We start from the raw sequence: 16,570 nt of genomic DNA on the forward strand, positions 1-16,570 counted from the left end.
TTGCTGTGATAATCGGGTTGTTGTAATCATTCTTATGGTCAGTTATCAGAATAGGACAAGAGATAGTAGATTCAGGTTTAGTAAAGTTAGATTTCAAGAGAATTACACCGTCATACTCTATAACCTTGGGTGTGATTTTTTTTGGCATAATGGATTCTAAGAAAATATAACCCTGCCTTTTCGTGGGGAAATACGTATTTATTTATTTATTTATTTTCTAATATTGAGCTCTTCGCCAGCAAGTATTTTGTTGCCCTTGGCCGGATTTCTCTCTCACATAAAAAAAAAGTGTAAAATTATGGGAATGCTGGTTTTTAGCGTCGTAGATTTGAAAAACGCTGATTTACTAGTAAAATAAGGAATATAACGGTTGATAAGACAGTTTTTGATCAGGTCACACAAACAGTGCCGGAATTTTTATAAACCTTAACCTAGAAATGTAAATATATAGACAAACGTTCTTGGACATGAGCACTTCCCCCCAAAAAAAAATTCCTTAGACCCAATCGTTAGGAATGTGATTTTTGCTTATCTTTACTGGATTCTGACAAACTCTACTTCTCAGAGTTTCCATCGCAGATTAGTGTATTGGTGATTTGTGTTTCTTTGTGTCATAAGAATAATTATTAAAGTCCTTAAGCGCCATTGTTATTCCAAACTCTTTCGAATATCAGGCGTTCGAAACACTGTTTGTTCGAGCGTGATTCTGAGCTGGAACCTTGACTGGCAGTGCGCTTTCGCGAAGTTCCTCACAGCCAATGAAAAACAAATACGGAAAATATCAGCCAATGAAATGGTTTTGTATCTTTAAGTGAAGGCAGACTGTCTGCCTTCACTTAAAGCCATGCATAGTTGTGAAGGATGTTCTTTAACTTTTGGAGATGAAGCAGCTTGGAAAAAAAAAAGAACATCATTAACATTTTCTTTAACTCACACGATATTATTCTAAGAACTGTGAAGTGTCCCATGTGCAATTTTCATGAACAATATGTTTGTTGGTGCACTAAAAGCTTGTTTTAACGACAAGTTAGGTGTTACAATAAAGGTTCATTGTCATTTGTTGATATGGCGACTCAGAGGAAGGAGATGAAGAAAAATAATGCCCGTGTTCCGCAGAAAAAAAAAAAAAAGTTGCTATGTCGGATATTTAGGAGTAACAATGCTTGAGATACAATATATAGACATAAGGAAAAGCCTCCACTTTTTTTATTATAGAATCCGCAAAACTGTACGCACCTCCATCATCCTGAGAATCTCTTCACCTCATTGGTAAGGCATGAGGATGTAGTTTGTTGGTAGTACTGTTGCAGTTTCAATTAATACACCACACGTAACTGTACACATTCTTGCGGTCTAGATTACACTTATACGACCATTTCTAACCCCATTTAACTTATCGGAAATAATAACAACTTCAGAACAGAATTTAGGTTAGGTTGGGTTGGGTTGGGTTTTCCCCACCCTAAAACCACGCCTTCCCAGGAACTTCAGGACAGAATTTAGGTTAGGTTTGGTTTGGTTTCGTTTCGTTTCCCCACCCTAAAACCCCGCTTTCCCAGGAGGTCCTCAAGTCTGTTAGACATAGGGAAAAGGTAATATAAGATAGGGTATATTGGCAGAAACTGCAAATTTAGTTTTTTTTTTTTTTTTTTTTTTTTCTCACGTTAGGTTAGGTTAATGTCCTAGCAATGGATTTGGAGGGCGTCCAAGGGGTCATAGTGGGGAAAGGGGCACATCTTTCACTTGGTAAGGTTATATAAACTCAAAATATTAAGAGAAATTTCCTTATACTTTTGAGCGCCGATATTTCACTCATTTTTCGTCCCCCACCTAAAACTTCTACAAACTCCAAGTTTGTTTGGGGGAAAGTTTGGTGGAAGATGGGTGGACATGAGAGGGATGAACTTATTATCTAAAATACTGGATGATAGGTGAATATAGGTAGATATGTTTGATACAGTGATAAATCTTACCAATAGTACCTCCTTAAATATTTTTAGATATCCCCTTTCCCCTCAACAAGCTTGGGGGCACGTGGGGGTTTTTTCGGAGAGGAGATAAATTTAGCAAAATTTGCTCCCAAAAAATTTTATGAACCCCTTAGCCTAAACTAGCTGGGAGCTGTGCCCCCCAGACTGCCCCCCGAGGGTCTTTACCCTAACTTAACCAAACTTAACATAGGCATGTAGCAGGGGGATCCTGTTGGTAAGATTTACAGATACAAGGACTGCCATGTGCCACCTTAATGACTTCTTTTATGTTTTATTTTCTCAGATAACAGACTCCAAGGACTCGGTGTTTCATATCATTTGAGTGTACTAAAAATTATCATTATTAATCGACCTTCCACTCACTCTTCACTTCCATCACTCAGACTCCAAGTGCCAACTGCCTGGTGGCTGGTGAGAACTACATCTTCGTGGGATGTGCTGAGGGCATTGTGCGCTGCTTCAGTCCCTTCAACCTGCAGTTTGTGACCACCCTTCCCCGCACACACTACCTGGGGGTTGACGTCTCCAAGGGGCTAACCATTAGGTGAGCGTCCTGTCACAATGGTTGTGTGTGTTTTAAGTAACTTAGTTCTAGTTTACAGCGTTTGATGATACTTGTATCAGACTGAAGCTTCTAAAGTGTGTGTGCATGTGTTATTCAGCCATGGTTGCCTGCTGATCATGTGACATAGCTGGTCAGAGTCTGTGAGTACACTGGAGTTAATTACAAATGTATTGCATAGTTGGCTGCATGAAAGAAGTAATGTATTAATTTTTCCAGTAATTATGCATCACATTGACTTGTTTGTTTAATTACCTAATATTGATTTTGTTAACTCAAAAAAAGGACTTGTCACTTGAGGTAACATAATAAATAGTTTTGATATTCTGTGTGTGTGTGTGTGTGTGTGTGTGTGTGTGTGTGTGTGTGTGTGTGTGTGTGTGTGTGTGTGTGTGTGTGTTGAGTGACCCTTTCTAACTGATCCCCTCACAGCCACATGGCCACTCATCCTAACAATGCCAAGTACCCGGACACTATCGCCATCGCCTATGATGAGAACAACCATAAGGTGACGGCCGTGTACAATGACCACTCCATGTATGTGTGGGATGTGAAGGACATCAAGCGGGTACGTGTGTGTCCTGCTGGAGGAGATGCTTCCTTTGCTCTCTTCATCCCATCTGGCTCACTTGTCTGTTTTGATTGCATATTGTATGTTAGTTAGAGTCATGTAGCTATGATGCAGTTTTCCTTGCGTGTTGTGATCTATGTACTGGATGATGGACAGTTGTATTTCTATCACTGTAAAGGACTTGAGTGGAAAATATTCAAGTTTATTACATTACACTTTGAATTGAATTTATCAATGATAAATGAAAGGATGTTTTCAGAGAGAAAAAAGAAATGTTGTTTGAAAATGTAACTTGAAATTATCAAAACATTTAAGATCGGCAAATTGGGAAAAAAGGGAAAGAAAATCAGTGTGATAATGTTTAAAAATAGAATTTAGAATGACTGATGTAAGAAAATAAATAGATAAAATATTGCCAAAAGAAAAAAAGTTATGCATGTTTGCAACTTTTTCCCTTGCTGGATGGAAAGTCACACTCAAACTTAGATGGGAAATGAATTTGAACTTAGGCACTTCTGTTGCATATTGGTAGAAAGAAAGAATAATAAAAAGATCATAATGATAATATTAAAATAAATAACTATTTTCTCACAAGTTCTTCCTTTTGCAGGTTGGAAAATCACACTCATACCTGTACCACTCTGCCTGCATCTGGGGTGTGGAGACGTACCCACCACCAGGGGAGGGAGTGAAGGCCTTGCTTCCTCCTGGCTCTTTCATCACCTGCTCCTCCGATGACACCATTCGAGTGTGGAACATCGACCCCTCCATGTCCCCCAACACATTGTACAAAAGGAACATCTATAGCAACGTGAGTTTAGAACCTTCATTTTATGCTTAATTTTTGTATTTCTCTTTATATTTTGATGTTGCTTACCAAGAATAGAGATGTACCGATGCATCAGTATCAATATCGGAATCGGCAGTATCGGCCCATTTTTTTGGTATCAGTATCGGTATCGGCTTATTTTATGCCGATACTTCCGATACCTAAAAGGAATTTACTACTTAGTGATATATTCGATATAAGATATTGATGATACCAAATTAACATAATATGGCGTATTAAGTTTCCGTGGTGATTACTGTATGTCATAGAATACTGTTTTCTGTGGTAATAAGCCACAACCTCTAAATTGGACGTGTATGAAACGCGTATAGGCTGAACTCTGGCATCCTGTCACACAGTCGGTCATGAGTCACCACGCATTCTCACTGTCTCTCAGTCAGACGCTGCTCCTCCACCCACACAAAGTTCACGCAGGTGAAAAGCTTACATTTTTTAACTATAATCTAAGAATGTCAAACTTCAGATATTGAGAATCCAACAAAATGATTTATATATATATATATATATATATATATATATATATATATATATATATATATATATATATATATATATATATATATATATATATATATATATATATATAGCATTTTGCATTATTGTAAATAACAGCATATTCTTATTTGATTTATAATTAACAGTGCTAGTGCTAGCCTTTTCCAAGATATCGTACTGGAATAGGTGGAAGCTCGAATTATATATGCAAGTTTAATTTTTGAGTTACTTGTGTTAACCTAAGGATGTAATAATTCCATAACTAAGAAAATAACAATTCTGTTTTGTAATCATGTGCATTGTGTATAATTTGTTGCATATTAATTATTCAAGATCATAGCAATACACTAGAAATTTTGAATAAACTAAGCTTTTTTTCTATTTGATTGAAAAGATTAGGTGAAAGCTCACTTTTCTGAATTGGTCTACTAATGTGTAATGAATTAATATCAAAGGATGTCAGATTTGATTAAAGAGAAACATACACAACAAAATGAGTTTCTTTTGCTAATATTTTGTGTCTGTTTTACAATTTTAATAATTTAAAAAATATTTTTGATTGCCAAAATATCGTCAGTAAAATTAATAATGAAAATGTACAAGACCAAATGGTCACTAAAGGAGTAAGAAGTAAGAATTTGAAATAACTGACAAGAATCAGAAGACTGAGAAGATATTCATTCCAGTTACTGAGTAATTTACCTTTGCAAATGGCTTTAAAAAAGCTTCTAAAATTGCTCCTATTTCACAAACGTTCTCAGAAGGACTTACAGCATCCCCCAAAACAAAGCCTCCCATCTGATAATGCTCGCCGTCCACCAACTCATCCTGGTGTCCAGTGCAGTAATCACTATAAGTAGTAGTATCGGTATCAGTAGTAGTATCAGTATTGGCCCAATTAGGTGGTATCCATATCGGTATCGGAATCGACCAAAATTTTGGTATCGGTACATCTCTAACCAAGAGTCCAATAACTTCAGAGAAAAAGGAGTGGTGTGTCCTTTGGTATTGATGTGTGTGAGAGTAATTTAAGAGGAAGAGGAGTGTTCTTGTGGACTGATGTAAGTGTGGGACAGTTTTGTACTCAGTTCAGTGTCTCTTTGCTAGTATTGCAGCCCTGATTTGCCAGACTACTCGTATTAAAGCTGACTAGAGAAATAACAGACTAGATTTTCTCTGTGAGTGATTCCATTTCATTAGTTTACTTATATTCTACCAGTACTTGCAGCCTTAGTGTTTAGTGGTCACCTTCATATTTTGAAATTTAGTTTAATGTACTAACTAGAACCTTGCGCCTCACTGCTTGAATTGCCTTTGCCATCTACAGGATGTGGAAGTTGTGAGTCTTTACCAAGTTTGCTTTTCCATTTTATTGTCTTGACACTGCCACAAGCTGAGCAGCACTCTCTCATTAGTTGAGTCACTTGCACCAAAAGTTAGGTCTTACACCTTCAGTCATGAAATTATTCTTATTGGAACTTTTCTATTCATGAGATACGCTTCATATAAGAGGAGAGACTTGTTTGTTTATGATGTAAGAATTGCAGCAAATTTGCTATCAAAATGGAACGTGTTTTTTCTGAAGTTAATCCAATTAATAGTTTGCTCTATCAAGGATTAGTGGAGACTTGGATTGATGTATATTAATGCACATTGGTGCATTTTGGGGGTTAGAAAATACTACTCAATTGATGCTATACAGATTAGAAATAATCTTTGCTTTATATTCGTTATTAAAGAACAGCTTCTTAAGATGATGGCATAATTTTTGGCTTCACAATCAACAGCAATGTGATCACTCTTGTAGTAGCTCGTTGATATGTTGCTTCCTTACACTCTGCAATACTAGGTGTGTGAATGAGTGAGTGAATGATGGAGTACTACTGTACATGCTCTCCTCCCTCTGCAGTACCAATGTGTGATTGAGTGATTGAATGGTGGAGTGTTAGTGCCCATGCTTTCTTCCTTCCTCTGCAACACTAGTGACTGAGTGAATGTGTGTTTCATGCTTCTTTTTCATCTCTGCAATACTAATAAGTGAGTGAGTGAGTATTGCAATATAACCTTATATGCTCCTTTCCCTCTCTGCAATACTAGTAAATGAGTGAGTGAGTGTTCCAATATTACCATACATGTTCCCTTCTCTCTCTCCAATACTAGTGAGTGAGTGAGTGAATGAATGTTGCAATATTACCTTACATGCTCCCTTCTCCCTCTCTGCAATATTAGTGAGTCATTGAGTGTGTGAGTGCTGCAATATTACCTTACATGTTTCCTTCCCTCTTTGCAATACTAGTGAGTGAACGAGTGAGTGAGTGTTGCAAAATTAGCTTCCACACTCCAGTATGCTTTAGGCCAGTTGCTAGCCTGCTTGTCTTTTCCTAGGAGCTCCTCAAAACCCTGTATGTGGACCCTGAGCTGGGTTTCATCAAGGACACAGACATCAGTCCCCAGGGAGGCGACAGGAACGACACCTCCTATGACTCCCGGAACGGCGTGCGTTGCATCCGAGTCAGTCCAGATGGCAAGCACCTGGCCTCTGGGGACCGGGCAGGCAACATCAGGTCAGGGTCAGGAGGGTTTGATGGTTGTCCAGTGCACTGCTTGGTGGAAGTGGTGACTGCCTGGTGACTTACTTGTGCATGCTACTTGTCAATTTGTGTTTCTGTCTCTGCACTAACTCAACTGACAGTCACTTCCTTCTGTGCTAATTTACCAGACAGTCAGTTGTGTTATTTGTGCAAGAACTTAGCTGACTGTCTGTTGTGTGTTCTCTCTCTGCACCAGCCTATTTAACAGTCAGTTGTGTGTTCTTTTCTGCACCCACTTACCTAACAGTCAGTTGTGTATTTTATCCTCTGGTCCACATATCTTGAGGGTCAGTTGTGTGTTCTCTTCTGCATTCATTTACCTGACAGTTAGTTGTGTATTTCTTCCTCTGGTCCACATTTCTTGAGAGTCAGTTGTGTACTTCATCATCTGGTCCACATTTCTTGAGAGTCCGTTGTTTTTCTCTTCTGCTCCCGCTTAACCTGACTGTCAGTTATGTGGTTTTGTGATGCACAGCTCTCCTTCACTGCTTTGATGGAAATTACAGCTTTGTGCTCCCCACTAAACCAATGATTCTTTGTGTGTTTATTTATTTTAGGTCATTGTTTATATTTTTCTTCAATAATGGCTGATGCATAACTCTTCTGTACTCTGGATTGTCATAACTCTCATGCACACCACCAATGCACTTCCAGTTTGGGGTTTTGCACTTAAATATTTTGAGAAAGCTTGATGATTTATTCTTTTTTTGTAAGCTTTGATCTGTTTTTAGTATTTTCAGTTGTACTTTTTTTAGTGACTGTGTTTTTAGGTGCCTTGTCTTGTAATTGTCAAGCTTTCCACAACTGCTGTGTCATCCTCTTGCACTTATATAGTATTAATATTGATGACCCTTTGATGTGATATTTCACAATCTTGTGCAGAACAGATGTATATATCCGTTATTGTTCTACTAATTACTTATGTATGAGGTGTTCAAAATAGTAATGACGTAAAAAAATGCAGTTAAAGTTTTGCCACATTCAGAACGCATTAACTTTTTACTGAGATGAGGTAGAAAGCTCTAGTTTTTTGCAAAATGAAGCTCTATAACAGGGCTTTGCAATCATTGTAAGCACAATGTAATTGCATTCTGAAGTTACTTATTAACTGCATTTTTCTGTGGGGCACCTGTATTTGTATTTTCCGAACAAAAATACAGGGAGAGTGAGGGGAGCGACAATGGCGGGCTCTCATTGGCTGCCGTCAGTCACATACCGCATTCCTGCCTCCCCATTGGTCACTGAGCAGCCTGGGTGGAGATGCGTTGGTGTAAAATTCACCGTGCGGTCACTTTAATGTGATGCCGATAGGGTCAATTAATGCCTTCACTACTAACGGAATTTCACCATTATTGCCATAATACTTTGATGGCACAGATGCGAGACAAATACAATAGGAAGAAGATAGTGCTATACCACAGCTTGCAGAGATATGCCACGGTGAAAATGCAGGACTCCCACTGCCTGCCTGAGTACATACGTCATTATTGAGCGAGCATTAGAGGTTTTTTTGTCGACAGTCGCACGGCCATGCATACCCCTCCAAAGAATGGGAATTTTGACCTTGTTGCGGGCCGAATTTTGACTTAAACGTTGCAGATTCGGAAAGCTGAAGGTGAGATGAAGAAAATGCTATACAAATCTCAAAATTGGCCGGGGTGGCGCTTACATCACTACTATTCTGAATGCCTCATATGTTATGCATTACATAGTTATGAGTACTTGAATTTTTTTTATTTTGCACAATTAAATTTTTTCAGTTCATTTTCCTATGCACATATTTAGCATTTAAAAAAAAATTGTATATTGTCTGTATTTTTCCTTCACAATGCATTGTGCTTTCATTTATGTTTACGTCTCTAGATTCATATAGTTTTTTTCCCTGGCGTTGTTCTCTTCACCATTTCATCTTTCATGCTCTTATAATTAGATGCGATTTTAACAAAATACATGAATTAATTTACCACTTACTTTCTCTGTTCTCCATAATTCATTGTATATTTACGTTCCTCTGGACACTCAACTCATGCTTCGTATGAACTTTCATTATTGTTGACTTTAACACAGTTACCTTCCAGTTCTCCTATTTCCTTATTGCTTTAAAGCACCTGTATCTGTATCTTGAAATACTAAAGATGAGCATAAAGTGATGAACCAACACACTGGTGAGGGATTGATCATCACTGTAGTCTCCTCCTTGCAGGGTTCACGAGCTGCAGTTTTTGGATGAGTTGTGCAAGATTGAAGCCCACGATGCGGAGGTGCTGTGTCTCGAGTATTGCCGGCCGGAGACTGGACACAAGTTCCTTGCCTCTGCCTCCCGAGATAGACTGATCCATGTATTTGCTGTGGACCAGGTACAGTCAGGGCCAGTTGATGAACCCTTTTCCCTCTTCCTTCAGTCTTGAGTCCTCAGATCTGTTGATATTCTCATTACAAAACCTGGAATTGATACATACCTCTTCAATACAGTAATATTCCGCTTAACGAACGTTCGTTGAATGAATTTCCGGTTTAACGTACTATATAAAGTTAGACCAAAAATCCGCATAACGTACAACCACATCCGTTTTAGCGAATTTTCTGGGTTTGAATTTGCTGGGTGAGGGACCGAACGCGGTAGTTTCGCTGTGATTGGCTGGCTTCCCACCCCTGTCTCTAGCGCTCCTGGAGCTGGATCCAAGACTCTTTAACAACGTTAGAGCAACCTCTTTCAGCGAAATGGCATCCATGAACGCTTGGAGGGACGGTGACAAGGTTGCTTTCAGGTTGCTCTGAGGTTGCTGGGAACACCACCTCTGGAGGTGGTGTTACTGTTTTATATATGCATTTATGTTCACAAAACAACATTTCTATTAGCTTTTTACAAGCCTTGCCCCAAGAAAGGATTGTTTTGTAATGCATAAAGTGAAATCTTACATGGAATACCAAAAAATAAAGCAGAGATGAGATTACCCACAGACGAAGCGGGAGACTTGCGGCGACTCAGCCGCTTCTTCTTCTTCTTGTGACCCTTTTGCTTGTGTGTTACTTTCATCATGATGTTTATGTTTCCACTCCTCTATTGCCTGCTATAATGGATATCATATCTTAGTATTCATATATGGTCATGCCACGAGGATAACCTCGACTCCGTGGCACTGAGTGATAGTGAATTACTAATGAAATCCGCAGTATTTCATTAATAATTCACTGTCACTCAGTGCCACGGAGTCGAGGTTATCCTCATGGTATGAGCGTATATGAATACTTAGATATGATATCCATTATAGCAGGCAATAGAGGAGTGGAAAAAAATATCATGGGGAAAGACAACATGCAGGCTAAAGGGGTCACAAGAAGAAGAAGAAGCGGCCGAGTCGCCGCAAGTCTCCCACTTCGTCTGTGGCTCATCTCATCTCTGCTTTATTTTTTGGTATTCCATGTAAGATTTCATTTTATGCATTACAAAACAATCCTTTCTTGGGGCAAGGCTTGTAAAAAGCTAATAGAAATGTTGTTTTGTGAACATAAATGCATATATAAGACAGTAACACCACCTCCAGAGGTGGTGTTCCCAGCAACCTCAGAGCAACCTGAAAGCAACCTTGTCACTGTCCCTCCAAGCGTTCATGGATGCCATTTCGCTGCAAGAGGTTGCTCTGACGTTAAAGAATCTTGGAGCCCCAAAAAGCTAATAGAAATGTTGTTTTGTGAACATAAATGCGAGAATGTGAGAGAATTTGTACGTAGCTCCTCTAACTTCCAATGACTCATATGACATCATAAAAGTAGTGGTAAACCGGTGGCCCAATATGCTGCCAAACGTATATATAATTTTTTTTTTTTAACCCATGTGGTATGTTGGGGACTAGCCCAGAACGCATTCCCCCCTATTTCCATTATTTCCTATGGGAAAATTACGTCCGCTTAACGAATTTTCACTCTACGAACAGCTTTGACACCCCCTATCCTGTTAGTTAAGCGGAGTATTACTGTACTAGGACACATTTTTACCTTGAGATTTGTGTACGATTAGACCATTTTATTGGCATTAGGAAGGAGGTCAGAAGATTAATGACTACAGTCTTCACTATTTTTAATGCCCCACACGAGTTTCTGAAGCTGTGTAAAATTGCTACATAGTAAACAGAATGAATATGGAAGTGCATCATGGTACTGAAGGGATTGAAGGAAAGCTTTGATATTAGTGGAATTGAGTGTGGTAGTTAATTTGACTGTAAAAAGTTAGATGCCAAAGTTCTTATAATTTTTTAGTATTAAGTTTGTCCATGATAGGTATTGTGGAATTTATTTTTTATTTGCCATTGTTATTTTCAATAGTTGGTAAGAAGTTGTGCTTAGTCTTTTTGAAGAAGGATCTTTAGTTTTGGTGCATTTAAATCACAGTTTCCACAGCGTCAATGATTTGTTTTTATTTCCTCATCAGAACTTGTGTGTGGATAAGAACATGAGTTGTATTTGTATGTACTGTTTTCAGCTGTGTATTTATAGCCTCCCCTATTTAGCCAAGATTATGAACTCTAAGACATTTTTGCATAAATGAAGAAGAATTTCAGTCATATAGCATTCTCAGTGTTTTCATCATCACTTATGAAGGAATATCTTAACATAGCTGTTCTGTCATGCATTGCTTACCCAACTTGTCGAGTTCCATTCAGCCACTTCAGCTTCTTGACATTACCTCCATCACCTCAAGAATCACCCTCAGAAAAATCCAATTTCTTAGTGTTTTATTCATAAAGCTTAGAGCACTACTAAGATTATTATTTACATTGCATTGAAGTTCCCATATCATTAATGTCCACACGTGTAAAAGCCATGATGTGTAATTGTTGCCCCCCCCTCCCCCACAGGATTACAGCTTCGTGCAGACCCTGGATGACCACTCTTCAGCCATCACATCAGTGAGGTTCTACCAGGGCCAGAGCTCTCTGCAGATGGTGTCTTGCAGTGCAGACAGGTCCATCATATTCCGAAGTGCCACTATGGTACGTACTTTGGCAGCAAGAGTTTTGAGGAGCATACTGACACACACCTAATGATATATTATTGTTTTTATTTTGTGTGCTACTTTTACCTCTGCATTTTCTTATCAGGAATGTTTGAAATGAAACACTGATGAGTAGGGTGATAGTGATGGTTTTGGTGGTATTGATGGTTGTACTTTCCATGTATAGTGTTTATTCATCATTCATTATCATTTCTCAAACTTTAATTTAAATTATGATAAAATTTTGCCCTGTTCTGGTCTGTTCTTCTACATGTATACACCTTTGTAGTTCTTATACATACCATTGTTGTAGACCAACAGATTCTCTGGTGTCTTCTTTCTGTGTCATTCTTTGTGTCACCATGAAATACTGAGTTGGTTAGTGCTCCTTACATACTGAGGATGAGGGTGACTTGTGGTCTCCTGATTGATCTGCAACTCAGCACTGGGGTCTAACCTGTTCATTTCTCTTCTTTGTGTCACCTCAGGGACCTCATAACAAAAAAAGGCTGGTAAATGAACTTCATCTCTTCCCTGCTTGCCACCTTGTGTTATGGTTAATTTTTCTCGCATGAGTAGTGAGTGAAAGCTGCCAGCATCTGCTTGCAGGCCAGGCAGCTGTGCAGGCTGCTCCTCTCATCCAGGAAATTGTTCCACCTGATATTTGACACAAACAAAATGTATATCTTTCAATGCTATCTATTTACATCAGGTTTGAATGTTGAATGAATGCATGTGAGGCTCACCACATGAGGCAGTCTTTCCCTTTCTCTGCTTTATTGTTTTCCTGCACTTGGAACATACAGTCATTGCATTGTCAAAAGCAAAGTTCCTGAAGGTCTTAAAGCAGGGGCTGCTCATATACATACATGCTAGGCAGTGAATCCACTACATACAATTATTTTCATTAGTTCATGACAATGATTAGATTAGGTTTCCTGCAGCTTCCCACCATACACCAATGGTTTGCTCATCTGTCACTTTCTATCTATCAACTTCTCTATGATTATGAAAATCTGTAATCTCATTTTCTTGTTTTGACATTTCAGAATCCCCAGAATGAACTTTGGTTCTCTCGAGGCCACAACATTGCTGGAAAAACAACCTTGTATGACATGGAGGTCAGTGTCAGTGTTAAGTGTAGTCACAATGTACATGACAATAACAGAATAAGGTTTCAATAGATAAGGCAAATTTATGGATGTGGATGATCTGTGGAAATGGTAGATACGTTTCATACAGAGACTGCCATATATATTTTTAAACTTAGTCTTTTTTCCAACTCTCGTCATGTTTCATGTTGTGTCTTTTTTAGGTGGACCACGGCCAGCGCCACATCCTCACTGCCTGTCAGGACCGCAACATTCGTGTCTACAACGTGTCATCTGGGAAGCACTCCAAGACATTCAAGGGTTCTATTGGGGATGATGGAACACTAATCAAGGTGTGCAGGTGTCTTTTTATTGTATATTTGGTGTGTGAGCCTTCAGGGAACTTAGCAAAGCTTATGTAGACAATTTTATACTACCTTGATCTCCTCCCCCATGATGCAGGTTGTACTGGATCAGAGTGGAATCTATGCAGCCACCAGTTGTACAGACAAGAACATGTGTATATATGACTACTACTCTGGGGAATGTATGGCAACCATGTACGGACACTCAGAGCTGGTGACTGGCCTGCGCTTCACTGCTGATGGACGCCACCTCATCACTGTGTCAGGCGACGGCTGCATATTTGTGTGGAAGTAAGAAAACTGACCTCCAGGATGACTGCCAATTATGTTCAGGCACTTAGAGTAGTTAACGTAAGATTAATGTGAATGTATAGAGTAAGACAGTTGTACTTTGTAGACAAATACCTTGGAATATTTTGATGAAGGTGAGACAGGTGACAGTTAGAACACTGTTTATCACATGATTGTATTAACCCTTAACGTACGGTGATTGTTTCGGGACGATTGTAGTGTCGCATGCAGAGAAGCAAGGATCGTTCTGGGAATCGTGATTTTTTCACGCTAAATGTTAGAATCTCTCCCCCTCACAATTGGTCGTGGGGCAAGTGGAGGTATCTGGCAACTTTTCTTGCTCACCTCCTCGAGCCTTGAGTCATATGTTCCCACACAATAGGTCATCTTTTCCCATTTTGAGGCGACATCTCGCAAACCCCGTGACCTGGAGGAAGAAAACAGTACTCCGAGTTATGTTATGTCAGTGTTACTCGGTAGTGACATTGAGGATAGTGACGAAAATGAAGACAGTGAGTGATTTTTTTATTGAGACAGAAGAAAGTGAAGACTCTAGTAGTGATTCTGATAGTGATCTGGGAGACAGAGACCAACCCTCACAGCATTGTTCATAAACCTCATGTACTCCCCATGAGCAATGCACTGGTGTGTGTCAATCATGGTTGCCTCTACAGGACTGTGCTTGTCGGCCAAGTCACGTGAATCCCATTGCTAATAAGAGTTGCCAGATTCTCAATTATTATAGAAATCTACAACACTTGTAATATGTGGTTTCTTTTTCTTTTCTTGTTTTGCACATCATTTCATATATCTGAGTTCACATTTTCAAAACATGAAAGTGCAAAAGTTCCTACTTTTACATCAAATTCAAATGCCCGATAGGAGAGAGAGAGAGAGAGAGAGAGAGAGAGAGAGAGAGAGAGAGAGAGAGAGAGAGAGAGAGCACGCGCGCTGTGTTATCAGAGATTGGGGGGTATTTCTTCGCGGCGGGTTCTGTTGCAGATTCGGGGAGAATTTTTTGATATGCAATAACTTTGCTCTCAGAGGTCATAACATGTTAAAAACTACATCATTGTACTCAGAATAACAAAAAGAAATATGCTTTTATAAGGAAAAACATCTTTAAGCATCTTCGACAGGTGTGATTTTTCCCCACTGTAGCTCCCTGGATTTTAAAGGTTAATAGCATTTTTGTTTTCAAACAGCTTCATAACTAAGTAGGGGGAACCAATAATAAATGGTTGCAACAATGTTAGCTACAGTTAACTTAAAGCATCTTGTTTAGAAATTGGAGCAATTTTTGCTCTTGCTCAAGAAGGCTTGAGTTATAAATAGGTCTATTAGGACATAAAAAAGCAATAGTACTGTTATTTATTTTTTTTTTCTAGATTTTTTTGTTGTAGCTTTAGGTTTAGCTGACTATTTATATGTAGCTGTATGAGTAGAATAGTAAGGCTTATATAGAAACTAGATTTGTTTTCCAGTGTAAATGAAGTATCAGTAGGGAGTCATATGTTATAACACAGACAAGTATTAAGGTGCATTGAGTTGACATGCTCTTCCGATCTCCCACAGAATGCCTCACGACATGACCCAGACCATGATGGCCCGGTTGGCCCAGCAGGCTGAGAGGGCTGCCAAGGACAAGAGGAAAGTACCCAGACAACCCATTGACAATGAGGACTTCAGGCAAGGCTCAGAGAACATCTTTGACCAGAACGCCAATGAGCCAGAGGAGCCGGACTACAGGTGGGGAATTCATTTGTTTCCTACCTGACAAGTGACTTGTCTTGCCCAGGTCTTATATTTTAATTGTTGGGATTTGTTCTCCTGCTCAATCTGTGATGCTGTCCCATCTTCATTGTTACTTGCCTTTTATGTTTATTTTGTCTTAACACTTACAGCAATGTAAGAACCAACAATTAAGCTGCATGTTCTTCCTTTGATTTCCTTCATCTCCCCAACCCATATTCATCTAGATGAGTGAAAGTAACATTAGGGAGCCAAGATTAACTCTGTGATCTTCACTGGTCAGGTTCAGTATGGGGCAGCTTCCCCTATGGGCCAAGAAGCAGATGACTGAGCCACAGGGACCAGGGAATGGGGCAGGAGACAGGGGTGGAGTGGACATGCCCAAGGGACGGTGGGCACAGCGGCTGCATAACAACGCCATCACCTTCAAGAGTCACTATGACACAGACTCAGTCATTCCCTTCCCAGCCAGAGGTAAGCTGTGAAAAACATATTCTGAAAGCTGTAAGAAAATGTAAAGGAATGTGTAAATTTGAATGGAAGAAGAGTACGTTTTATCCAATGATTATTTAGGAAACTGTAAAATTAAGTATTTCTTGTGGATTGTTTTAAAATTGTAATATTCATTTTGTTAAATTGGATCCATTTTTTGTGATATCTTGTTTGGCATTTGGAAATAGTGCTGTGTTGGGCTGTTTTGTCCAATTCATGGAAATGTTAAAGTTGTAAATGTGTTGTTGATGTTGCAGACAAGCGTCACCCTGACTCAGAGTCAAGCAAAGACAGTTCACTGGAGGAGAACGTTGGGGTGCACAAACAGTACCTGGCAGGACCTCGCAAGGAGAACCACATGCTCCCCAACAAGCAGGTCTGTACACACACACACACACACACACACACACACACACACACACACACACACACACACACACACACACACACACACACACACACACACACACACACACACACACACACACACACACACACACACACACACACACACACACACACACAC

The 16,570-nt window shown here is 39.3% G+C and overlaps 1 protein-coding gene across 10 annotated transcripts in view; it reads left to right on the forward strand.

The window, feature by feature from the left end:
• The window catches only part of LOC123518200 (mitogen-activated protein kinase-binding protein 1-like), a 184,419-nt gene that overhangs the window by 141,666 nt on the left and 26,183 nt on the right, over window positions 1–16,570 (forward strand). For 9 of the 10 annotated variants that reach the window (XM_045278907.1, XM_045278901.1, XM_045278903.1 and 6 more), the window contains 13 exons: window positions 2,375–2,535; window positions 2,986–3,121; window positions 3,735–3,935; window positions 5,797–5,808; window positions 6,855–7,033; window positions 9,264–9,417; window positions 11,917–12,051; window positions 13,103–13,174; window positions 13,369–13,497; window positions 13,607–13,800; window positions 15,376–15,549; window positions 15,836–16,026; window positions 16,302–16,420. In XM_045278907.1, the coding sequence (XP_045134842.1) occupies window positions 2,375–2,535; window positions 2,986–3,121; window positions 3,735–3,935; window positions 5,797–5,808; window positions 6,855–7,033; window positions 9,264–9,417; window positions 11,917–12,051; window positions 13,103–13,174; window positions 13,369–13,497; window positions 13,607–13,800; window positions 15,376–15,549; window positions 15,836–16,026; window positions 16,302–16,420 (1,857 nt within the window). The remainder of the gene's footprint in view (window positions 1–2,374; window positions 2,536–2,985; window positions 3,122–3,734; window positions 3,936–5,796; window positions 5,809–6,854; window positions 7,034–9,263; window positions 9,418–11,916; window positions 12,052–13,102; window positions 13,175–13,368; window positions 13,498–13,606; window positions 13,801–15,375; window positions 15,550–15,835; window positions 16,027–16,301; window positions 16,421–16,570) is intronic. The other variant, XM_045278902.1, reaches the window with a different exon arrangement.

Source organism: Portunus trituberculatus, chromosome 43, assembly GCF_017591435.1.
Source record: "Portunus trituberculatus isolate SZX2019 chromosome 43, ASM1759143v1, whole genome shotgun sequence".
NCBI lineage: Eukaryota > Metazoa > Arthropoda > Malacostraca > Decapoda > Portunidae > Portunus > Portunus trituberculatus.